At 45.2% G+C, this 26,655-nt stretch overlaps 1 protein-coding gene across 1 annotated transcript; it reads right to left on the bottom strand.

Annotated features, from left to right (window-relative positions):
- Positions 1-7,617: 7,617 nt before the first annotated feature.
- On the bottom strand, positions 7,618-9,447 carry LOC130865941 (T-complex protein 1 subunit beta-like). Its single transcript, XM_057757113.1, is given in 2 exon segments — positions 7,618-9,381; positions 9,384-9,447. Coding segments are annotated over 2 exon segments (1,602 nt in total). The 3' UTR covers positions 7,618-7,843.
- Positions 9,448-26,655: the final 17,208 nt, after the last annotated feature.

The raw sequence follows: 26,655 nt of genomic DNA on the forward strand, positions 1-26,655 counted from the left end.
TTCTCAACTGAGATTCCCGCTGGCTAAGTGGCACCTGGCGAGCAGACCTGAGCTCAGTCCTCAGTTTTCAAGAGAAACGCTGGGTGCGCGAGAACGGCCTCAGTCTAGCTGGGCTGCTGAGCTTCAGTTTCAGTGAGAGACCAAAAGAGTAGAGAGTGACTGAGGAAGACCCTTGAAGCTGACCTCTGGCTTCCATGAGCACAAGCGTGTGCATACACATAAGACAAATATCTATGCATGTGCACATTTACAGAGATAGTCTAAAATCATTTTATTAAAGATGTGAGTCCTTGTTCAGTCTTGTTACTAGCCATATGTTGTGAAAAAACCCCATCCTCGCATGACTGAGTTCAACAATTCACTTTCTTCTTTGTCAACATGGGTCAATTCTATAATCTAGTTCTTGCCCTTAGGTCATGTCAATTCACCATTTATGTGATGTGGGATGCCCTTCTGTAGGCGGGGAATATGTTTTTATTATCATTGGTTAATAAAGAAACTAATTTGGCAAATAGCCAGGCAGAAAATCCAAACAGAAAGACAGGGAGAAAGAAGGTGGAGTCAGGGAGATGCCAGCAGCTGCCAGAGAAGCAAGATGTGAGGTAACGCCACAGCCATGTGATGCCACGGTGGCGTGGCAATACATAGATCAATAGAAGGGATCATTTTAAGATGCAAAAGTTAATAATAAACCTAAGCCATTAGCCAAACAGTTTGTAATTAATATTAAGCCTCAGAGTAGATTTTTAGGAACTGGTATTCAGGAGAGAAATGTCCAGTTACATTTATGTTTTCAGTTCAAATGTCACTTTTCTGGGAAAATTTTCGCAGGGATCTGGGGCTACATGTCCACAGCTTGATTCACTTCCTCTCCGTCTCCTGTTGCAGTGGATGCTCATTGTACACCTGTCCTGAGACAGGAGAACACAGGTCAGCTTTTCACTTCCTCTCCATCTCCTGTTGCATCACCCAGTGCATGGCATGCAGATGGAAGGAACCGCAATTGAGAAGACACACCCCAGCAGAACGGGCCTGGGGCAAGACTGTGGGGCATTTTCTCAATTAATGATGATGTGGGAAATGTGACATAGCTTACTGTGGGTGGTGCCGCCCTGAGCTGGTGGTCCCGGATGGTATAGAAACACAGGCTGAGTAGTCCATGGGATCTTAGTGTTTACCACAGTCGTAAAAAGCAAACTCAGATAGGGCCCAGCAGAGATGTGTCGAGTAAATTAGTACTGTAAAAGCGGGGAATACCAGAACTCCAGAGAACAGAAAACTTTATCCTTTGTTTTCCTAAAACTAGAAAGTCTTCCTTTTGTATTCTTTTTACCTCCCAACTTAGCTAAGAGCTAGGTTTAAGTAGATGCTCAACCTGGTCGTGGCAGCTGGGCCAGGGCCATGATTTGGACAGAGGGAAACAATGCTAGAAGTTACCATGTGAGCAAAGTCTCCCAGTGACGCCACGGCAGGAGAAATCCTGAGGGAGAAGTCCCAGAAGAACAAGGCTCAGATGGAGACCTTTGAAGAGAGGACCCCGAGAGCCTGAAGCAGACAGATGAGGCTTACAGGAGGTCTTTCCCCACTGTCTTTACTCAGGCTCACTGAGGATTTTATTATGGATGTTGGTGACTTGTCATGCCCAAGACAAGACGGTGGGTTGCTGAGTTCCAGTGTGACGTTATGCCACATGTCAAGTGGGTAGGTGGCATTAAACACAAGAAACAGAGCTGGGTGGTGGTGGCACATGCCTTTATTCCTAGTACCTGGGAGGCAAACGCAGGCAGATCTTGGAATTCAAGGTCAGCCTGGTCTACAGAAAGAGTTCCAGGACAATCAGGGCTACACAGAGAAACCCTGTCTCAAAACAAAACAAAAACAAAAAACCATAAATAAAAAATAACAGACAACTAACTAACTAGATAAATAAATAAACATATAAATAAATAGGAGAAACAGTTGTGGATCTGGAAGTCTGGAACTGCTTTGGTAGCATAGCCTACCACGTCCTATCTGATATAGACATTATTGTATAATAGGTTTCTCGTGTGTTCCTACATACTACACAGTTGAACAAAAAGTAGCCCTTAGTTCTCCCATTCATACTCAGTAAGCTGTCACCCACTCCTACCTGGCTGATTCCTGAAACGGAGCTTGAACCCACGTTCTGAACAAGTGTTTGGAATCTGAGAATCAGGATTTACTGGAATGAGCAGCTGCTTTGAGGGTAGGGGTCGCGCCGTCAGGGGTCACGCAGTCAGGGGTCGCGCCGTCAGGGGTCGCGCCGTCAGGGGTCGCGCCGTCAGGGGTCACGCAGTCAGGGGTCGCACGCCACTCACACCTTTTCAGTTCCACCAGTTCCCGGAGTCTCAGAAAACAGCGTTAGTGGAGGGTTGTGGCTAACTCATGACCCAGTAACTGTTTCCGTTCCGCGCTGGGGCTGCCTGCTTCGTTTTCTGCCGTTTCCGTCATCTCCAAGCTGACCTGTACTCACAGAATCGTGGGCCTCCTGCAGAGTCCACAGAGGTACCAAAGCAGAGCAGTGATCTATTCCTGAGCCCGTCTCGCCTCCCACATCTCCTTGTGTTGTCTTTTCTCACAGGAAATTGCTCTTATTTTACACTTCTTTTTCATACACACCAGGTCTTGAGGCATTCACTTATGACCTTCTATTTACTTCTTTTAAATTAAATTTAATTGACATGTTTTTAAGACAAACTCTCACTATGTAGCCCAGGCTTGTCTTAAACTTGGGATCCTTTGGCTTCAGCTGAATGCTGGGTTTACTGGCTGGTGCAACCATGCCTGCTAGGCTCTCAGAGTATTTATCTCCACTTTGCAAAAAAAATTTTCACATGATTTCTCCCCAAACCCTGGAAAGAGTAAAGAGGTAGCTATTTCCGCCATTAGATAGATGGTTGAGGAAACCCCAGGCCAAAGAGGTCGCCCAAATGAACCGTGTAGCATGGAGAGATTGGCCGGAGTTTCCCTGAGCCTCTGCCCTGCTGCGCTTCCCTGCAGAAACCGGGACATGGACTTCCTTTCCCTTAGCAAGGTGTGACAGGTGTGAAGGTGAACATTTTAGAGCGAAAGGCAGCTGGGGTGGGGAAAGGCTAAGCGAAACTCAAGGGGACACTTCCTGGGTTTTCAGAATGCTCTCCCCACCCCCGCCCCCAAATCAAAGAAATGATTACCGAGAAATGGCATCACTCTGCGTGGACCGGGACTTTAAAAGGAACATACCTCAAAGGAGACCGGGAACTCTGAAAAAATGACATTCTGATCATGTATTCATGAATAATCTTCATGTGAATAAAGTGGCGACATCTGAGGCGGCTTTGGTGACTGCCGAGGGCCCTCTGGTAAGCTCCTCTTCAAAGGACTCATGGGTGTAGTGCGGCAGGAAGGCATAATGATGGGTACCACCATGAGCCCCGAGTGGTGGGGACTAGATTCCACAGGCTGCATAGCCATGCGGAAGATGGTGTGGACCACTCCTTGCTGTGGACTGGGCCTTCTCTATTCCCGTTTCCCACTAACAGCTTGGCAAACGCTAACCATCCATAAAAAGAGGAGCCAACCCCAAGAGTGTTCAGATGAGAGCAGCTCATGAAAACCAGAAACCGACCCGTGGAAATGAAAGGGGACAAATGACAAATGTCTTCCTGGTCACAGAAGTAGAGACCACAAGGACCCTGACTTTGACTGACAGGAGGGACAGTTGCTTGCTGTTGTTCTCTTCCCAGAAATCCTTTCTGTTTGTTGTGAGTTGGTTTAATAATGATAATTATTCTCCAACCAAAAGGCAGAACAAATAAAGTGAAGAGCGAGCAGCTAGACGGATGAGGAGGGAGCGCGTCACAGCTGCTAGGCAGGCGACACCAGTGCTCAGAAGAGCCTCATCCCAGCATGCCTGTGCCCCTTACAGTCACTGTTGAAGGCCCAGCCAGTCTCCCTGCTCTGAGGACCATGGGGAATAAGATGCGAGTCCTGGGCACCGAAAAGCATCCACTCTTAGTTTTCAGGAAAGCGGAAAGAGTAACTCAGTGGTCTAATGGACATAGTGTTGACATCTACAGAGTAGAACTTTGCTTCATTTTATTTTGTGTCGTGTGTTCTTTTAAGTATGTGTGTGTGCGTGGGCATGTATGTGGTTCTAGCACATGTGTGAGTATGTGCATGCATGTGCTTCTTTCTAGGGACATGTGTTAGTGTTTGCATGCATGTGGCTCCAGGTACGTGCATGTGTGTGTGCACGAATGTGGAGGCCAGGGGTCTTCAGTAGGTATCTTTCCCAATGGCTGTCTCCCTCACTTTTTGACACTGGCTCTCTTGCTGAATCTGGAGATCACCAATTGGCTCTGCTCACTGGCCAAATGAGCTCCAGGGATCTGTCTCCCTCCTCTCTGGTGCTGTGATTACAGACACGTACAAGCAGGCTGGCTTTATGTGTGAGCTCCAGAGCTTTGAACACGGGTTCTCAAGCTTACACAGCAAATACTGTCTCAGCCATCTCCCCAGTTCCAGAGAGCAGTGCTTGGAATGGGAGCTGTATGAGTCCTTTGCGAGGCAAACTACGGATACTAAATGTCAGTGCTGATTTGAGAGCGTGCGAATATGCCCAGTTCGCTCACAACAGAACTGAATCAGGCCACGAGGCACAGAATAAGAGCTCCAGAAGATGTCCTCATCTCTGTCTCCATGAAACTGCGCTGACTACGTGGCAAAGAGTATTGAAATACTGTGTGCAATCTTCCAGGTTGGGGAAAGGTTGTTTACAATGGATCTGCATGGGTCCGGTTATCTCAAGAGCCTCCATAGGTGGCAGAGGAGACAGAACAGCAAGTATGTGGGTTTGAAGATGCAAAGAACCAGGAGCCAGGACTTGGAGGCTGACCCTAGAACTGGGAAAGGAAGAAAGCTTCTCCACTGTAGGCCCCAGGGACACCCCCATTCTGATTTTGCTCCAGAGACAGCTGTGGACCTCTGGTCTCTGAAGCTGGAAGATAAATTTGTGGTGATTTATCACAGCAGCAATAGGAAGGGAAGCCGGAAGTAGTTAGTACTTTACGGCTCAAGCCTTAGAGATCTTAGGAACTCAGTGGGAAAGTGACGGGCAGGGTTACCTAGACGGGTCGTCACCTGTGGCGACCTTCCTGTGTCCCTCTGACAGTTTCCCCACGTTCCAAACTACATGACAGGTTTTTTTTTTATTAAAATTCATGACTGTGTTTTCCTAACAGGTGCCTTTATACTTTTACAAGACAAGTCTTGACACGAGTCCATTCCTTTCCCCACTCATTTCTTCCAGACCTTGCAACAGCGATCATGGCTGATTCGTCCACCAAACTGAGCAAAGGCCCTCCTGACAGCTGGGAAAGCAGAGACCTCGTGTGTCTGTGGAGGTGTTTTTGGGGAGACCGGCCTTCGATTAATTAGCATGAAGGAAGAAGACCCATCTGCACCAGGATGGGCAGATAGACCACTGAGGACCCGATAGAGCCAAATGGCTCAGGAAAGACAAACTTGGTGACATTTGAGCTGGGATACCACCATTCTCTGACTTAAGACTTTGGCACTTCACCCTCTGTACCTCCAGTTCTGCGGCCTTTAGACTGTTACGACTGATACCATCACCCCCCCGGCTCTCACCTTTGTACCACTGCGTTCTGTAGTTTCTAGGCAGCCAAGTATGAGACTGTCTACAAGCACAAGTATCCGTCTCTAGAACTGGTCTGGCGTTGGTGGCATTGTTTTTCTGACCAAGTCTTTCTGTGAAGGCCTGGCCGGGCTGGGCTCCAGCTCCCACCCTTCCTGCCTCAGCCTGCTGAGCAGCTGAGATTCCATGCATGTACCCCCACTGCTGGATCCTTTGCTGGACTCTATTCGTCTGTGTCCTAACACGGACGCAAACTTGGTACTTAGAATGCTACTTTTGCCGCTTCACAGCCCTTGCTGGGGCCCAGGTGGGATCTCGCTGGGGCTGTGGTTCCCCAGATCCAAGGTTCCAAAGTTGGATCAGGTCTGCAATGTCATTGGCGACATAACTAGGGAAGCATCCATCCCCAGGCCTGTTCTGTAGCTAGCAGCATTCAGTTCCTTACAGGCTGTAGGCCTCAAGGCCCTGGCTACAATGCTGGGAATCCAACACATACTTAAGATCAGCTGAGACATTTATGTACTGAACAATTACTGGATTCCAAGACTTTCCATTGTGAGACAGCCATTTTTGGATGAGCTGGATCACAGCCTGTGAGCCACTCTAATAAATCCCTTTACATACACACGCACACACACCCGCATGCACGCCCTCATTCTATTAGTTATATTCCTGTAGAGAATTCTGACTAACATGTACTCCCTTCCTCTTGTCAATTGTTATCTACAATTTGCTTGTTTCTTTACCTATTATTCATTGATAAGTGCACAGTTTGTCACAGCAGTGCTGGCACGAGCCATGTGGTTCATGGGTCGGCAAATGAGTGGGCTGAATTATGATGGAGATTCTCGTAGGGTGTACGGGACTGTTTGCAGCTAAGCTGAGGATCCAGTTTCATATGTGGTTTCGCATACATTATGCTGTGTGTTACAGTAACTAAGAGTCACGTTTATATCGACATGCACACAACACTGGGCTGCCAGGATACTCATTTGAGGGCAAGTATAACATTAAGCAAATTAATTTTCTAAGTTATACACAGTGCTACTATTTCAAGAGAAATCTTAAGTTTAATGTACCTTAAGAAGAATAGGTTATAATTTTACCCCCAAAATAGTTATTTTTCCCCTCAATTTGGACTTTTTCCTTGCCTTACAAGGATTCTGTTCTTGCCCCACCTGTAGATCGGCTGCATAGCCAGCCTCATCCCCACGGGGTAGCGCTGTCATTTTCTTTCATCAGATTATAACTGAAACTGTTGTTACAGCACTTTCATCACCAATTACTGGTGACACCTGTGGCTGCCACACGCGGAAGGGACCTCTTTCCAAATGAACGTCTGTTAACAAGAGGTAGCATATGCTAAGCATAAGACATGTGTCTTCCAAGGAGAAGCATAAAAAGCACACATGTATTTCACAAATCCCTGAAATTTGCTCTCCCATTAGGAAGTGAAGGGCTGTTGCACGGGCCGTGCGGACGTATCAACAAAGGAAGTGGGAAGTTGGCTTTTATCGCCTTAATTTCAACCGCAGAAATCCAGATGCCAACTCATGGCGTCCGTGACTTTGATAGTCTCAGAACTTGACTCCATTTTATACGGACGAGTTCTTGTTATCAGACAAAAATGTAAATGTGTATCCTACAACCAAAACAATTTCAGCGTGTAGCCAGTGTTCGTAGCTTTCTTCATCTCTGGACAGATAGCCTCAGATTGACTAAATTTTAAGCAAAGTAGATCACAGGTGCTACAGTTAGAAACTGCCCCACGGGTCATTATTCTTAAGAGGGAACTCTGTTATGAGACAAGGATATTGACATATAAGTAAGTGTCACATGAGAACTCAGCCCATGAGGCCCAGCCTGCAGACTTTGCTCCTTTGCTCCCCGTTTGCTGCAAGGTGACCTAAGAAAACCCCTTGCATTTAACACCATGGTTTTTTTTTAAGAGTTAATAACTGGATTTTTATTTTAATACACAGTATGAGAAATGAACTTGTAAGTCAACTGAATTGTATGCAAAATGAAATAGCAAATAAATTAGACCCATGTTTAAACAAAAGGTCAGCTAAATATTCAAACTATCATGGATACATCGATTCCACAGTCTTCTTTAAAAGGTTGAGTCTTTCAAATACAATTCTGCTATGGACTGGTCCAGAGATCAACAGCCAATGGGAATGCTTAGCAGGGGTGGTGATCTGGGACACGTTTCGTCGGTGCTGCTTTGATGATGTTGTCCACACGGAGAATTACCTCTGCTGCTTCAGCTGCACTCAAAAGAACCTGTCGCTTCACTTGGAAGCTCTCCATTATACCCAGTATTGCCATGTCTCCGATGGTACCTTCCTTTATATCCAGCCCAGCAGTTGTGCGGCCTTCACTGTGAGCAGCTCGGAGCTGTGCCACCAGATCCGCACTGCCGTAGCCTGCATTGTCAGCTATGATGGTCGGCAACATTCTCAAGGCTTTAGCAAAAGACCCTATTGCTACAGCTTCTTTTCCTCGTGTTTTACTGGCAAGTTTTGCCACAGCATGAGCCATCACCATCTCAGAACAACCTCCTCCATACACTGTCCTAGGATCTTTCACAGTTTGGGCAAGAACACAAAGGGCATCATGCAAAGACCTCTCCGCTTCATCCAAAATTTGCTGAGTGGCACCATGAAGTACAATGGTACAAGCCTCACCAAGGGCAACCCCAGAAAAGTGGATAAGTTTGTCTTCTCCAATCATGACTTCTTCGATTAGTTTGCAGCTTCCAAGCTTCACCAGCTCTGGGTGATCAAAGGTGGAGGCAATCTCACCACCTGTGACAAGAGCTAGGCGTTCCACACCTGCAAAATCTGCATGCTCAATAGCCGTGACACCAGCAGCACCGAAGAGTTGTTCAGGGTAATTATAAATTAGCTGTCTGTTCATGATACAATTTATTCCATGCTTAAGAATACGTTCAACTTTCTCCATCTTTTCCTTTTCTGCATGTTCTATTTCTGCAACCTTTGCTGTGGAATCAACTCTTACCCGAGAGCCAAATATTTTTATTTTGTCTGTATCCATTCCAGTATTTGCAATAAGAATTTTAGCATTTTCAATTCTCTTTGGTTGATTTACTCCAGTTTTTTTATCCAATAGAAAACCTTCATCTAAATAGGAGTCTGCCAGACTCCCACCTAGTTTCTTGATGACATGAATGGCCTCCAGATTACCAGAACCCTTCAGTCTGAGAACAGCTTCTACAGCTAATTGAGTAAAGTGGTCCTTGTGATGAGTAAGGAGTTTTGAGGATAATGTCGTCCCTGCAATATTCATTAAATCTTGCTGGAATCTGACTTCATCAGAACCATGATCAACAGCAGAGGTCAACAGCGCCTCTCTGGCAGTCTTGGTGGCTTCTCCCCAGCCTGCGATAACGGTCTGTGGATGGATCTTTTTTGCAATTAAAGATTCTGCTTCCCGGAGGAGTTCTGCTGCTAAAACAGTAACAGAGGTAGTGCCATCACCAACTTCGTCATCTTGAACCCTGGACATATCAACTAAAACTTTGGCTGCTGGATTGTCAACACCAATGTTTTTTAGAATGGTGGCGCCATCATTGGTTACCATTAGCGAGGCATCTTGTCCACTGCTTAGAAGAATTTTGTCCATGCCCTTTGGTCCCAAAGTGCTTTTCACCAAGTCTCCAATGGCAATGGCACCAATAAAGGATGACAGGCGAGCGTCTCGGCTCTCTCTTCATCAGCTCCATCCTTGAAGATATTCACAGGTACAAGGGAAAGGGAGGCCATGGTCCTGACGAACTCAGCACAGAGGACCATCCCCCGCGAGCGCTGGGAAGACGGCAGGAGAAAGGAAGGTGGAAGTGACGACCTAACACCATGGTTTTTAAATAGTGTTGAGACTTTGACATATTATTTCCACTAAACTGGTTCTCAGGCTTCTTACAGACTGAACTGGCCTCCAAAGTGTATACATTAAACTTCTAGCCTTTGCTGTGACTCCGTCTGGAGAGAGGAGCTCTACAAAGATGATTAAGGTGAAATGGAATCCTCTAGGGTGCCCCAACCCAACAGGTCTAGTGTCCTTATGAAAAGATAGTCTCCAGGGATGAAGACTCCAGAGGAAGGACTCCTTGGGAGGCCAGGAAGAGGCACTCATCTGAAGTCTGGGGAGAATGGGAACCTGCCAATGGCTTCAACTTGAACTTCCAGCCTCCAGAATCTTCCCATTGTTAAAGTCACCCAACTGGTAGTATTTTGTTGTAGCGACCTCAGCTGACGATACAGGCTACACCTAGAAAGAGCTTCAGAAATGAGCTCGTTGTTTTCCTTTTTTCTGTTTCTAGAAGCAGAGATGAAGCCAACCCATTTCACAGAGGGTGAGCCTGATGAGCCACAGCTCTCAGTCATTCTGTGAGAGGCGAGAGCTGTGCTTGGCTGACTCAAGTATGATCAGCTAAGGTGAGACTCAGCAGCTCCTCTCTCAGTACCAGCACTTCCTGCAGCTTGCTACAATCTTAGCACTGATTTAATGTCTGGAGCCGTATTTTACTTTGGAATCAGAAGAAGGCAGAAACACATGAGGATTTAAGGCCAGGTTTTGTCGATGAGAAACCAGAGCTGTGAATGAAAGTTGACTTGGAAGATGGCCACCAGCTTGAAGTACTAAGTCTGCAATGTTCTCCTTCTCACAGCCTCAGTGTCAGGAGCAGCTCACAGCTTACCAAACGGGGGAGGATGGATCAAGTTGGCTTCCTATTCGCTGTGACGCCGAGTCTCTGCCTTGGCTTTGGACTCTCCTCTGTTTGTCTGTCCCACTCAAGCTACCTTGAATGATGTCACAGGCCTTTTCCACACCAGTTCCACACACAGCCCTCCTACCTAATACCTGTCAGGTTGCAAAGTTCATCTTGAATCCCTATCTTCTGAGAACTCATGGAGACCCTATCACGCTGATGCTTTGTTTTGTTTTGTTTACCCTGTCAGACTGCTTAAACAATTTTACACCAGCACAGGCGGCACCTTTTCTCAGACACCCTCAGGCCCACGGTTGCTTGGACAAAGTCTCTCAAGGCTGGTGGGTACACCACAGCAGCCTTGCGTAGCACAGCGCTGAGCCTCAGAAGCAGGCAGATCTAGACTACAACCTCGCATGTGTCACGCTTGAACTGGGTGGCTTGGGAGAAGTCCCTTAACCTTCCTAAGTAACAAGGAAATTGTTGTCGGAGGCTGCTTATTTGTTTTAGGCTGTCCAGACTTGAAAAAACTACACAGAAACTGTATTAATTAAATTATTGCTTGGCCAATCACTTAAGCACATTGCTAGCTAGCTCTTACATCTAGAAGTAATCCATTTCCATTATTTTATATTTTACCATGAAGATTGTGGCCTACTGGCAAGCTTCTGGCATGTCTGTCTCTGGCAGGGCTACATGGCATCTCCTTGGCTATGCCTAATTCTCTATCTATCTATCTATCTATCTATCTTCCAACGTGGCTATATTCTGTTAAGCTATTGGCCAAAAACAGCTTCTTTATTAAATAGTAAAAGCAATACATATACAGAAGGACTTCCCACACCAGGTAACGGCAGGTAGAAATGAGGGCTCTCCATGGTCCTCTTCCTTCAGCTTTCCCCTCTACTGTCACTAATACCATCAATTATATATTCCCATACACTCTTCAAGCACTCATCTTTTGTGGTCTATAATCTGTTAGTCCTCCCCTTGGTGCAATGACTCTAGAAGGCTCTCTGGGGTGGGGACTATGCTGGCTGTCTTTATCATACGGGAGTAATTCAGGGCATCTAGGAAATGCTGTCCTAGCTTGGGCAATTTCAAGTCTTGGGAAGGCTGATACTTCAGTTGCTATCTACAAAAGACAAATTGTGTGTGTGTGTGGGGGGGGGGAGGAGAACTAGCAGCCATGGGAGGGTATGAAGAAAGCTAAGATGCTGTAGGACAGCCTCCAGTCTGGGCCACAGAAACTCTACATGGACAGCGCAGACAGTCAGGTGGCTGGAAGTCAGAAACCAGGGTCTTACACTCAGTTGCCACTGAAGTCAATTGCGTGACATCACACTTCTAGGAAATCAGCCCAGTGTAAAGAAATGCCAGGAAGAGAATTTCACATCAGAGCCCTTAGGAAGAAGGTGATCACTCAGATTCCAGCTAAGACCCCAGGATCAGGTCTTGGTTTTGAGAAAACAGAAGCAGTAGCTTTGGGCAAGGTTATAAAGACCAGAAAAGGCTTTAGTCCAGAGGCCAGATGTTTGCCTGGGCTCTCAGGAGGCAAAGCAGACATAGATCCATAGTAACAAGACCAATTTCGGATCCCACCAGCTGGTCACCTGGGCCCTGTCCTCTTCTTTCTGCCTCTTCAAAATCAATGGGCCACCCGGGAACCTTGGCCTGAAGCAATAGCCAAGGTAACAGGCTCTGGTCCCAGGAAGGCTCCAAACTCCCCCTCGCTCACCCTTTGTTCTGTGTCTACATTCTGGGCATCTCTAGCACTTGACTCAATAAATTGTCTCTTAAGGGTCAGCCCTTCCTTCATATGTGTACACAGTCAGTCCCCTACAGACAGACACTTAGCTGCAACCGTGCAATGCTTGGAAAAGCCCCTGCAGCCTTATCCAAAAGGCCAAACCCTGTAACTCAGAGCTGGTCTCTGGATAGACCAAGGCTGTCTCAGGACTGGACAGGGACTGAGGTGGGCACTGGTTGAACGTCAGTGAGCTCATCTAGAAGAGCCAGGTCACCAGTGACAGACATTCTCTCTTCATCTGTTGGGAGATCCCCATGAACTGGAGAATGCCCTGCCCTTGAGAGTGACGAGTTTAATTTTCAACTCCAGGCTCCTGCCTTGGCTAGCTTCCTTAACATCTAAAAAATGCCATCTGCTTGACTCCCTATGCCCACCTGCTTGATGGATGCCCACCTGCTTGATGGGAAAATTATCTACTCTTCTTTTTAGCCAAATATCACGAAGGCAAGGGTTAAAGATGTCAAGGACTTTTCCACTTTTCTAATATCTCTTGAAAGTCCTGAAAATTGCCATCATCAGGAAATACATTTTCTGTCTTACCTCTTAGTTTCTTTTGGAAAACTTTTAACCTGTTCCTTGACGTGATTTCCCAAAAAGTAAAATGAAGGTGGCTCTATTGGTACCACATAAATAATCATAACAATTAGCTCTCATTGTTATTATTAAATCTAAGGTGGGCTAGCCACCAAGGTGTCCACAGTGAATAATGCATATATGTATATATTGCTTAAAAACAGAATAATTTCCAAAGAATAATCTCCATACTACAGCATGAAAAGAAGTACTCCCAACAGATTTCTTCTGTAAATAGCTACTTTTGGGTCTCCCAAAAAGTTAGCCACATTTACTATGGATGGGGCTTCTGGCACACTTGAAAGGTATCTCAGCTTTTTACCTCCAAACTTCTAAATAAAATCCAGGGAAAGGGAACCGACTCTTCATAAACCTCTGGGGACTCCTACTGCACATAGCCCCAAAATTCCATAAACTAGCAGGACCCTTCTTGACTGTCTCACAAAAACTCCCCTGCCTCTCCTTCTGCTCTCTTAGGACCAATTGTCTGTGAGGATCTACTCATGAAATCTGAAAAATATGTTGTCACCTCACAACAAGACAAGTGGCCCCATCTTACACTGAAGCATATTTCAACACATCTATGCGAACACCGAGAGTTCCTTCAGTGAGATGTTCTGGGACAAAGAACATTCTAAAATGTTCTGCACTAAGAAAACTTCTTCCCTGGAGCAGACAGGCAGCTATTCATGAGACCTTACCAAAAAGCTCGCTTTTCATGGAGGACTTTCCATAACTCTTCTTTCTGGGGCTCTTCTAAAGCCACCCCACTTAGATCAGCCTCCTCCCCATGCTTCTTCCCTACTCGACGCTTCAAACTCAAACCACAATCTGCTAAGACATTCTGTGACTGTTTAATGCCTTGTGAGCTTCCAGGATCCTGAATGCCTACTTCCATGGTGTCTACATCTTTACATGGAGGGTGGGTCTGTCTTCATGCATTTGGCCAGACACTAGGATCTGTATTTGCCACATGGCCTGCTGTTGATAATCCTGGGGCCGACCCTAATTCTTGGAGTTCTTGACCCACTTTTTATTGTAGGATAACAAGTATCTTGACTGTAATCTATTAATTGAATAATTGAATAAACTTGTTTCCCTCCAGCGCAGGCATACTGTTTGCACACAGTGCCATCCCAGGCCCTCCAGCTACGGAAGGCCTGCCAGATATGTTTATTAAACCCCCTGTGCTTGGAAAGAACACAGAAAGCTGTCATCCCGAGCAATACAAAAGTGCCTATCTCAGCTGGAGATCTCGCTGGTTTGAATAAAGGAAGAGTTTGTGGTACAGTTTTGAGATGTAAAGAGAAAAAGCTTCCCCACAGTGCAAATGTGTTGTAACCCTCAGGCGAGAAAAAAAATATTGAATTGTTGCTGGCAGTACAATGTAATTACTGAGTTAGTGGCGGTTATGTTTCTAAGCTTCTTAAGGTAGAAAATCACATTAATTTGGCCTTCTCCAAAGGACATTCCAGGTTGTTAAAAGGAACTGTTGAAACATTTCTCACTAATGAACCTGGCCAATGAACAGCCGTTTTCACATAAGTCAAATGCTGGACAAGTTGGCAGCCAATGGGGAGACGCGCTACCGAGGAAGGCTTTGTTAGCCAGCAGCCACACTGCCTTGGGATGTGCTTTCCAATTCCTGCAGTTCAGACATTTGACCCGGGCTGGAAAGGAGTGGGAGGCACGAGGGAGGCAACAGTGCTGGACTCACTGGAGGACAGAGCCACCCATGGTACGCACCCAAGCTTTCCAAGACGCTATCTTGTGAACAAACAGACATTCAGCTCAAGAAAAATGGTGTCTTTTGTCTTTTCCCCGGTTCCTCAGGGCTGCAGTCATTTCTCAGGGTCATAGCGGACCCTGGCCCAGAAAGACATCATCCTACTGTCAGACAGGAGAGAAGCCAATGGCTCTGTCACCCAAACTCAGATGCTAGGTGACCCTGCAGAAGTCTGCCACAGTTTCCTGCAACTCTGTGTCACTGTAAAGGGTCTCAGTGAAGTGCCAGTTTGAGCGAAGTACCTGTTCTTCCTAAACGGCAGCCTCCCCTCATCCTGGGTTATTGATAGGCTCGGTGTCCTGACGCGGGGAAGATGCTTTTCATGGTTAGGTGTATTTGCCCTGCCTTCTCCTGGGTGGATTGGGACAATGTGTTGAACAAAGAGCATTGGTGGGCATTAGAGTAAGATGCAGAAACCCGAGGAAGCACGTTACAAAAGAGAAAGCGTTCTTCAGTGGAGGAAGTGTGTTACAGTGGAGGGAGTGTGTTACAGTGGAGGGAGTGTGTTACAGTGGAGGGAGTGTGTTACAGTGGAGGGAGTGTGTTACAGTGGAGGGAGTGTGTTACAGTGGAGGGAGTGTGTTACAGTGGAAAGAGTGTGTTACAGTGGAGGGAGTGTGTTACAGTGGAGGAAGTGTGCTACAGTGGAGGAAGTGTGTTACAGTGGAGGGAGTGTGTTACAGTGGAGGGAGTGTGTTACAGTGGAGGGAGTGTGTTACAGTGGAAAGAGTGTGTTACAGTGGAGGAAGTGTGTTACAGTGGAAAGAGTGTGTTACAGTGGAGGGAGTGTGTTACAGTGGAGGGAGTGTGTTACAGTGGAGGAAGTGTGTTACAGTGGAAAGAGTGTGTTACAGTGGAGGAAGTGTGTTACAGTGGAAAGAGTGTGTTACAGTGGAGGGAGTGTGTTACAGTGGAGGGAGTGTGTTACAGTGGAGGGAGTGTGTTACAGTGGAGGAAGTGTGTTACAGTGGAGGAAGTGTGTTACAGTGGAAAGAGTGTGTTACAGTGGAGGGAGTGTGTTACAGTGGAGGAAGTGTGTTACAGTGGAGGGAGTGTGTTACAGTGGAAAGAGTGTGTTACAGTGGAGGGAGTGTGTTACAGTGGAGGGAGTGTGTTACAGTGGAAAGAGTGTGTTACAGTGGAGGGAGTGTGTTACAGTGGAAAGAGTGTGTTACAGTGGAGGGAGTGTGTTACAGTGGAGGGAGTGTGTTACAGTGGAAAGAGTGTGTTACAGTGGAAAGAGTGTGTTACAGTGGAGGGAGTGTGTTACAGTGGAGGAAGTGTGTTACAGTGGAGGGAGTGTGTTACAGTGGAAAGAGTGTGTTACAGTGGAGGGAGTGTGTTACAGTGGAGGGAGTGTGTTACAGTGGAAAGAGTGTGTTACAGTGGAAAGAGTGTGTTACAGTGGAGGGAGTGTGTTACAGTGGAGGGAGTGTGTTACAGTGGAGGGAGTGTGTTACAGTGGAGGGAGTGTGTTACAGTGGAAAGAGTGTGTTACAGTGGAGGGAGTGTGTTACAGTGGAAAGAGTGTGTTACAGTGGAGGGAGTGTGTTACAGTGGAGGGAGTGTGTTACAGTGGAGGGAGTGTGTTACAGTGGAGGGAGTGTGTTACAGTGGAGGGAGTGTGTTACAGTGGAAAGAGTGTGTTACAGTGGAGGGAGTGTGTTACAGTGGAGGGAGTGTGTTACAGTGGAGGGAGTGTGTTACAGTGGAGGGAGTGTGTTACAGTGGAGGGAGTGTGTTACAGTGGAAAGAGTGTGTTACAGTGGAGGGAGTGTGTTACAGTGGAGAGGGAGTTGAAGCCTGACCGAAATGCACCCAATTCACCAGACATATAGAAGTCCTAATTTCTCTGTAGCAATTTCAATATCTATAAACCAAGTTTAAATTTTTTCATTTGCATAAATTAGACAGTGTTTCAAAAAAGGGGGTAGAGATACATGAGAATCAACAGATCAACATGTTTTACTACTGACACTTTAAGAAATGTTCATTTAAAAAAATCAGTGAATTAGGATTGTCTTTATTGGTTTGCATTTTGAAGGGGCCTCTTGAGAATGCCCTTTGAGGCTTGTCAGAGGTTCTGCCTGATCTGGAGAAACCAAGACCTGGTTTTCCACTCCCCAGGGTCTTCAGCACCATGTTTAGGAGTGGAAGCTCCATGAGTCTGTTGAAGGTGTGCCCCTTACATTCTGAATGGTCTTCTGGGAAGGCAGAGAGAAAGGCAAAGGAGTAGAAATCTCATCTGTGACATCAACTTCTTAGGAACTTTAGAAGACAGGATTCCGATAGCCAGTCAACCAACCCCCTTTGTTGTTGTTATTAAGGTAACCTTATGTAACACCCAGACTGTATGACACAGCCAAGTATGGCCTTGAATTTGGAATCTCTTGCCTCTGCCTCCTGAGTGCTAGGATCGCTGATACGTGGCAGTCTGCCTGGTTTTAGGTAGCACTGGGAATTGAACTCAGGGCTCTGCAGGATAGACAGGCATCCTACTGACTAAGCCCCATCTTTCAAAGGGAGAGAGACAATGTCTTATGACCCATCTAAAAGCTGAGTATTGTTCTTGGATGTACTTCCTGTGTTGTATTAGCTGACTGCCTCTTTATGGCAGTCAATGGGCAGACATAGCCTGTTTACGGAATGCAATGGTTCTGGAAGGGAACGGGACAGCGTGTGCTGAAGTCAGAGAAGCTGGGTTTCATAGACATCAACACAATCGCTCAGATCATGGCGTCTGACTTTCTTACCACCACCATCAGCGCAGAGATAAAGACTTTCCTCCTTGCCTCTTGCTGATTGGACAAAGCTTCCCAGCATGCTTTGCAGCACTTTGTGTAACCATAGTCCTTTCTCGAGGGAACAAAAGCGGGGAGAATTGTGTTCTACACTTGGTATTATTTGCATGGCCCAATAAAGCTATCCTGCTACAGATGTAGCCTTCGATAATTTATTGATGTAAAAGTGGCCTCAGGTACCAGGTTTTTTGGCAGCTGTTACACTGTCAGAGTACACTGTAGAACATGGAATCTATGAATATTTTATGTGGAGAAGAAATGGAAAATACAGCTTTCGCTATATCAGTTCCCAGTCCTGGTCTTCATTACTGAAATATGAATTGAATCCCATCTTTGAATTTGATCAACCCAAACTGTGAAAACTGAGCACTGCCTAAATTGGATTTCAGCAGCGAGTTGATTTGAGCCCTAATTTTTGTCTAGCATGTCAGTTGCTCCTGTCTGCCTGGCCTGTAGGGTGGCTTTAGTGACTCCCGTGTAAGTGGAAGCTGTAGACTTCACTGCTGATAGGCTGGTCTGGCCCTTCGCTTTCTCTTTTCAGCAAGTTCACTGTGTGAGGAGTTGTTTAAGCTTCATTTATGCAGTTCTGAAGCAGTTGGAGTTCACCACTCTGTCAAACACTTCTCTTCCATTGTTGGGTTATTAAAATGTGAGTTGGGAAGTTGAGCCTGTCCCTTTTAGAATGAAACACTTAAAAATAATAATAAAAAAAGAGAATTTAAAAAATTGTGAGTTTGGTATCTACAGTACTTGCGAGTGGTGTGCTTTTGATGTTCAGGGCCATGGGCAACACAGAAGACCAGTTCCCCATATCTCCAGGGTTCACCCTTTCATCACTTGCAGGGTAGTGGTCAAGTGATTTGGACCACTGCAGACTGCAGCATCCAGAGTGCTTGGAATCTGTGAAGTGCTTGCAAGTTGCTGCAGGATTTGTGGCTTCACAGATTCACCTGGGGCGTCGCTGAGTTCTACACCCTGTAAAACCCTGCACATTGCAGGGATTTGCCTCTCTTCTCCGAAAAGCCTGCTCCGGAAGTGCTTCACTCTAGCTCAGGTGCTTTGCTTTTGTGCTTTTGTTAGATTATGGTATCTAGGTTTTGCATATGTTGGGGGGTTTGAATTTTTTAACCTGTCTGTAATCCCATCTTGTCTGATGAGCCCCCAATTCAGCCTATCTATATCTTTAATTGATGCTCTCTGCAACTCTGTGAGCTAAATTGCAATTCCACAATCTACCTGAGAGACAGACAGTTCAATCAATGTACAAGTTACTCTACTTATTTTAAATAAATGCTTTTCAGACTTAGTAAACACCATTAGGGGAAACATGGTGGGTTTAAAATAAGGTAACTGATTTATATTTCTTGGAATGAAATCCCTAAACCCACTTAGGCAAGGAAAAGCTCATATGAACCCTAGAAAATCACTTTTTGTGTGAAGTAGGTCTTGACTTTCAGAACCATGTAGTTGATCCAGATGTCTTTAGCGACAATTGACATGTATGTGTACCCTTGCTGGTAGCTGACACACTCTAGTACTATTTGTAAGGTTTCATTTTTAGGATACCAAGATAGCCTTCCGCTTCTGATACTATACTTAACATGTAGTTATCACAAGCTTAATTAATATGACACTAAGCATTTGAGAACTCAAGGGCTTTAGCTTTTATTCTTTTGAAACATAGATGTAAAGGGAATACCAAATAATTATTGAGCTTAGTGGATAATTGTGAAGGGTTTTGTTTAACTTCCAGAACTTCCTAACTGTAACCATAGCTGCGGAATGGTTTCCATGTCATTTCTGAGGGATTTAATGCTTGGTGATTTTCCTGCTGCACTCCAAAAAGAAAAGAGGCTGCATCGTACTCTCCGTGTGCCACATTCTACAGGGATGTTTCCTTAGCACAGGACTCCTTCAATCATTGGGCTGCTTTGTAACATGAGAAGCGGCTGCCTGTCATTCCGGCCGCCCCACTAGCTTACATCTGAAATAATCACACAGAAACTGTGTTAATTAAATTATAGTTTGGCCCATTATCTCTAGCCTCTTATTGGCTAACTCTTACATCTTGTTTAACCCATTTTTATTAATGTGTCTATCACTACGAGGTCATGGCTTACCGAGAAAGATTCAGCATGTCTGATTCTGGCTGCTCCATGGTGGTTCTCCCTGACTCTGCTTTCTTCCTCCCAGAATTCAGTTCTGTCTTCTCTGCCTACCTAAGTTCTGCTCTATAAGGCCAAGCAGTTTCTTTATTAATTAACCAATGAAAACAACACATAAACAGAAGAACATCCTACACCACTGCTTGAATGCATTGTCTGAATAAATCAAGCAAGCAAACAAATAAGCAAATAAACAAGGCCCTTTTGTTTTCTTTCTGGCTGGTCCTTCCTCTTTGTGGTCCAGGCTAATATCTGCACAGTCTCCAGCAAGTGGCCTGGTCATCAGTTCCTTGGGCCTGCAAGGCTAGAGTTACGGTTTTCCCATGAATCTGATTAGGAATTCAGTACCAGCTCCTCCAGGAGTGGTTCTCACTTACCTGAAAGGATATTTGTCTGTCTCTCAAAAGATAGGGTTGGCTGAGGGTGGGGACACCAAGGTGTTAATACTACAGTTAGTTGAATATGTGGGCTTTGGAATCAGACAAAGGTAGAGCAAGCAGTTAATTACCCACCTTACCCTGAGTAAGACTGGCTTTAGTTTAAAGAACCACCCTGTGTTTAATGGAGTAATAAGGAGAATTAGTTCTTTTCCCATCTTTTCTTTGTTGTGGTTCTAGGGATGGAGTCCAAGTTTCTGCACATGCTGGGTGAATTCTCTGCCACTAAGCAACACCTGCAGACATTCATGGATTATGAGACAGATTCTCACTGTGTTGCCCAGGATGTCCTTGAACTCTCAGTCTCTCAGCCTCTCAGTTTTCTGGGATCCTACCATAGCTAGCAATGAATACTGTATGAGTTGTTTTGAAGATCAACTATATCATAAGCAGGAAGGCTCAAGACACTTCTGAGTAAATGCGCGGTAGAAGACAAGCAGTCTAGTCCTGGCCCACCACACTTCCTACTGTAGCAACTCATTCAAACACAGGTTGACTAAGAAAGCTAGAAAGAAGCAAAGTAATGGACCAGGTTTACCACCCAGATTCACCTTATGCTTTGGATGGTCTAGTTAATCTCTTGTCTGTTCTTATGCTGCTGTGCACAGTTAATCATGCTTATTTGGTCCTAGAGCCCCAAAGGCCATTCCAATAGCTTCCAACTTCCTTTAACACTGATTAGCAAGAGAAGGATGAGCCTGGGATTATAGTTGGCCACAGACCTTGCACTTGTCTGAGGCACGGAGGGACAGGTCAGTCACTTAATTTTCCTTATGTATGCCAAGAGACTGGTGTGGCACTTTGACTATAACCTGTCCCTCATAGTCTTTGCTGCCCAGTTGGGGATTCTGGGTGGGTAGGTTTAGGGGCTGTGGCCTTGCTGAAGGAAGTATGACCTTGGAGGGTGGGCTATGAAGTTTCCAAAGCCCATACCATTGCCAGTGTGCTCTTCTTGCTTCCTGTTTGCAATTTAAGAGGTGAGCCCTCAACCCACTGCCTCTTCTCAGCCATCATAAACCAACTGTAAGCCCATATAACCTCTTTCTTATAACCTGCCTTGGCCATGGTGCTTTATTAAGCAACAGAAAAGTAACTAACACAACCAGGAGTTGTGATTTAAAGAAGATTTATTCTATTTTTATTTATGTTGATGTGTATATATGCACACATGCATGCATCTGCCCGTGGAGGTTAGAAGAGGGTGATAGATCCCCGAAACCTGGAGTTATAGGAGGTTTGTGGCCCATCCAGTGAGGGTACCGAAAGCCAAAATTGGGTCTTTTGTAAGAACAGTATGTGTTCTTGACTGCCAGGTCATCTCTCCAGCTCTGCAGGCAAGAACACACATTGTTCTTGCAAAGAGATACTTGCAGTCTTGTCTAGTGGGACCTCACTAGACAAGACTGCATAAGACAGAGGAAGAAATGCAGGTCGGCTGGCTGTTACCTATGAAGGTGCCCACTCCTCACTTTGCCATCATATCATGGAAATGATGCCCCTCCCCCCGCTTCTCTCAGGGATGGGAGGAATCCCAGGAGTAACCTCTATGGGGTGGAAAGGATGCCCATTGCAGAGTGAACCCTGGAATGCTGAGTGAGTTCAGGAAAGAGCTGTGTAAGTTAGGACACTAACCCTCTGAAGCAGAGTGAGTAGTCAGTGTAAGTATCGGTAACAGACATACATACTTATTTCTATTTTCCTTCTTTGGACAGAGCCTCATATAGCCTGGGCTGGCTCTATACTTGCTGTGTGGCTGGCTTAGAGTGCTAGGATTTCAGGAGTGAGCCACCACTGAAAAAGGACTAAATAAGAATGAGTAACTGTGTAGAAGCATAGGAAAAGACAACAGAAAGCCAGATCCCTTAAGATACAAGGGTGAATCTGGGTGGTAAACCAGGCCCACCTTATGTGGTGCTAAGGATCAAACCCAGGGCTTCATTCTTACTAGGCAAGTACTCAACCAACTGAACTACATTCCTGCCCAAATGCCAGTAACTGACATTCCGGGAAGATAGCTAGAGACAAATTATGACTATCTAGATCTGGATGTGTCTGTGAAGTTGTTTTCTGTACTCTTCTCTTCACATATGATGGTAAATCTTTGATTCGGTCTCCTATAACATTGCTTAGATTCTAACTACCGTTAAAAATGATCAAATTCACAAGTATCTGCTTTGAAGAAAACTTCTTTAAAGCAAAAGAAAGTTTCTCCCAAAAGATGTTGGATAGTTTTTTTTTTTTTTTTTTTTTTTCTAAATCACCAATGACAAGATATTATCCTTCTCCTTCATGCACAGATCAGTCATTGTGGTCACCAGCTGCCTGATTTGCCCTTTAGTAACCTTCCCTGGGCCCCCGATCTTTTTGTTCTTGTGAGGTAGCCTTACATCTCTGATCAGGTCAACATGCTGTGGCAAAGTTCACATCGGACTTGTCTACTGGTTCAGTGAAAAAACATAAAGATGGAAGGAGTGGCGGCAGAATGATGATTTTAGGGGCAGGAGAGATAAAGAGACCTCAGTGAAGAAATTGCCTGAAATTACCCAGTCTTCCAAATGGCCAAATTGGTGAATTTTCTCCCTACTGTGACCAAGTACACAAAAGCAGCAACTTTCAGGAGGAAGAATTTCCCTTGGTTTCTGATTTCAGAGAGTGGAGTCTGTCATCTGGATGAAGACAGAGGAGCGTATGGCTGTGAAAATACGTGGTTGAATCTCAGTGGGCCTGGAAGTAGAGACCTGGAAGCCGAGGCTAGAACCAGGGTCTGACGGTTGAGCTGTAATCCATAACTCTCATCCCTATGGCCCTGCATCTGCCAGCTAGGTCCCTGTGCTCAAAGTCCCAAGACCTCTCAGAACAGCACTATCAGATGGCACCAAGTGTCGGAACACTGTGGGGAGAGTTCTCACTCAGACTCTATGATGGCCATGACTAAGGACTTGAGTGAGACTCAAGCCTGAGTGTTGGCACTTCCTGACACAGGACATTGGCAAGGGACTCACAGCCTCCATTTATGCTCAACACAAAACCTTCCTCTAAAACCCCCATACTGTTCCTCTAGACTGGTATTGTTAGGAGTAGTCGGACATCTTTGATGTACTCAGCAGATGAGGAAATCACATGGCAGACTTATACCCTGTATGTGTCTTTAATGAAGGGAAATGCACCTTTTATAGATTGGGTCATAATATTAAAAAAGAAAATATTTTTTAAAAAATAATTTGACTTGGTACTAAATTCTGTTACGTGTTTTTGTACATTTGTGTCTAGGTGAATCACAAACGTTAGGGAGGTCAGCTGGTTTCCACTGTGACATCCAGACTCAAGGAGAGAAACCCTGTCTCAGAATGAGAGAGAGAGAGACAGACAGAGAGAGACAGAGAGATAGAGATAGAGAGAGAGAGAGAGAGAGAGAGAGAGAGAGAGAGAGAGAGAATGAATGAATGAGGGGATAAAAGGAAGAATGGGGATGGGAGGGGGAGGGAGAAGGATGGGGAGGGGAGGGAGAAAGTCAGGTAAGGGAAAGATGGGAAGAGAGAGATACTTCATTCACGAAATCAAATTATTTTTTGTTCAGAAGTGATGCTATCTGTCAGAACCTTAAATTTTCCACACAACAAAGGGAAATTATGGCTAGGTGAACTCTGGACTATGGGTTGCAGTTTTATAACAAGGGAGCTTCCTAATTCTAATACCCCCTTGATCTCAGGAGGAGTGAGAAATATTGGGAATGGTCAGAGTTTTCAAGTTCCATAGAACTGGACTTGCTTATCCATTCAACGATTCCATGTGATCTCGGGCTCCAGCGACTCTGCCTTTCAAACAGGAACCTGGTAGTTGGACCTTGAAGATTAGCTAACATAGAGCCCTGAACCCTGGCCCATAAGGTCACAGTTCATAAATAACCTGCTGACATTCATTCTATTGTAGTAAATATGCTGCCATCATCAGAATCATAAACATAATATAGGTATTTTAAAATGTGGTAACTCGTAGGATACAGTCAGTCTCACACAGCCTCCTCTTGGGTTTTCTTCTTCTTCTTCTTCTTCTTCTTCTTCTTCTTCTTCTTCTTCTTCTTCTTCTTCTTCTTCTTCTTCTTCCTCTTCCTCTTCCTCTTCCTCTTCTTCTTCTTCCTCCTCCTCCTCCTCCTCCTTCTTCTTCTTTTTTTTTTGAGTTGGATGGTGATGGAGATCCAGTTGGTCAAATAGGACCACCTGAGAGGCAGGCCCTGAAGAAAACATTGTGGTTCACCCCCTCCAACAAGAGCGCAGGTTAGGTCTTGAGCCTGAAGGTTATCCGTTCCTTTAACCAGCGCAGGACCTTTTCAAGTACATGAAGGGACTCAGACATTCTGCGACACCTGCTGAAAAGTCTCCCATTTCCAAACAAGAGTCCCAGAGTGTATGAAAGCAGAGCACACCACGGAGATAAGGAAGACTGGCAGAACTGTGTTTGTGTCATCCAAAAACAACCCTATATGGATATAAACAAATATTTAGAAGGCATCGTGTTGCTTTGTCATTTAGTTACACAACAGGAGTGAGCTCTCGCTAGGATCCAAGACCTCCTTAGCTAGAACAAGACATGAACTCCCTGCTCTTGTAGAGCAGAGAGTGGCTGGCTTTGGTTTCTTTTTTTTTCATCTAATTATTCCACCACTCTGTTCACCTTCTTTGGACTATATTAGAAATATAGTGGTGGAAACTACTGAATCCCTTCACATCCCCCCTTAAGTGGTATTTAAAAATATTTAATATTTTAATCTCCCCAAAGCATTGTCTTTTGGGTTAAAAGCTAAGATTATGGGATAAGTAGTAATAGCAAAGGCTCTGTGTGAAATAATGGCATAGGTAAAATAAGACCGTTTCTTTCTCTTTCCTGAGTCTGGAGGGAGGACTGTGGTTCATGCCTCATAGGCAGTTGGGTAATCCTCAATGTCATTTGTAACAGGTGCTACAGCTTCTCACTGATTAGGTAGAGCAAAAAGCCAAAGTGTGGCAAATGACTTTGCATGAAGGAGATGACCCATCTCTGGTTCAAGTGAACCTCAGAGGTATGCCTAGCTGCAAGAGAGGCCAGGAAATGCAGTACCCAGCTGGATGGTATTGCCTCACGGACATGCCTGGCTGCATGAAGACTTGAGAAACAGTTTCCAGAGAGGCTGTCAGTGTGTGTCTAAACAGTCTCCTCTTGCTGAACATAGAAGCAGGAGAATGGACACTTGGGGCAGGTAGGCAACTCTAGAACAGTCTTCTCTAGTTTGGCTGTAAGTCTGGCTCTATTTGGGGATGATAAAACTATGGAGACCAAGTTGTAAATACATTGTTTATAAGCACAGAGCTTAGTACCAGGAATCTTTATTAAATAACAAACCAATGAAACAGTGCTAAAATCAAGTTGGCCTCATGGACTTCTGGGATACTTAGGACTTTTTCTGTTGAAAGAATGGCCAGTCCTGTATGAGGTCTGCTTCTTCAACTAGGCAGCATAAAGCTCTTACAACAAATTGCCCACGAAGAATTGACGGATGTCATGCCCATTTCTTCCCTTGGATCAATATACATTGATCTCAACCCCCAAATAATGAATTCAGGGTTTATTTAGATCCTGTCTGAAACCTATCTTAATAGGTAAGAAGACTAAAGATTGGAGTAGTTCAAGAACTTGCCTGAAGAGCAGAGGAAAGACTCATTGAGGAAGTGTGATGAGCGTTGTTTGAGAACAGTAGGAACTCCTATCAGTGCACGTGAGTGAATGGATGAATGAATGTGCGCAGCTAAATAAACATGATTGACAATGGAGGAAGCCTATGAGAAGACCTGAGTAAACAAGGAAGTTGTAACTGATTGGTAAACAGGTGGAGGGTCATTACATTGCCCGAGATTCAGCCTTTAAATGGGCTCTGCTGAGTGAGACACAGTTCATCTTCCCCAGGAACCAGCTGGGCTTTGCCTATAAACACATCCTGAAGAGAGCATGAAGGCCCTCTGGTTGAAGCACTGCTTATCCCAGAATCTGATCAGGTCAGGTCACATCCCTTCAAAAGCAGCCTAGCACTACTCTTTGAAAGTGCCTTTTCCTATTATTAAGACAGGGGCACTGTCTTGCCGAGCTGTCTTTTCCTGCACCTGGAGAAGGGTTTCGTGAGTCACCTGTGCACAGCCTGACAGCGGAGCGGTTCAGAAGGTCACAGCCCCTTTCTGGCTCTAAAATCCTGCCCGTTCTTGGAATGAGGAGTATTGTTTCATCGGAAGAAAGCTAATTAGGTTAGAGGCACATTGACGAGCTGCGTAGGAGTCTACACTAGCAAACAAAGGAGAGAAAGGACGACAAGAAGGAAGTGAAAACACGTAATGAAAGCCACGGAAAGTTGACTCTCCACACATGAAGCTATTTGAAGAAAGCCAGAGAAAAGATTTAATTTGCTTCTCCAGACCTCAGAGCACTGATTCCCAACCTTGGTTTCGTGACACTGCAGGATGTCCCCAATTATCTCAACAAATGTCATAAAATGTTCCAAAGAATCCCTTGAGGTGAAATTAGTTTTATTTCATTTAAAAATAGATGGCCCACGGTTCTCTCAGAGCAAGGTAATCAGATGATTGATCAGCTGCCACCAGCCTGAGAAAGCTCAGAGAGGGCTGATAGAAACACACTGACATTTAGGACGCAACGTTTGAAATACT

The sequence above is a fragment of the Chionomys nivalis genome, chromosome 24, assembly GCF_950005125.1.
Source record: "Chionomys nivalis chromosome 24, mChiNiv1.1, whole genome shotgun sequence".
Classification (NCBI taxonomy): domain Eukaryota; kingdom Metazoa; phylum Chordata; class Mammalia; order Rodentia; family Cricetidae; genus Chionomys; species Chionomys nivalis.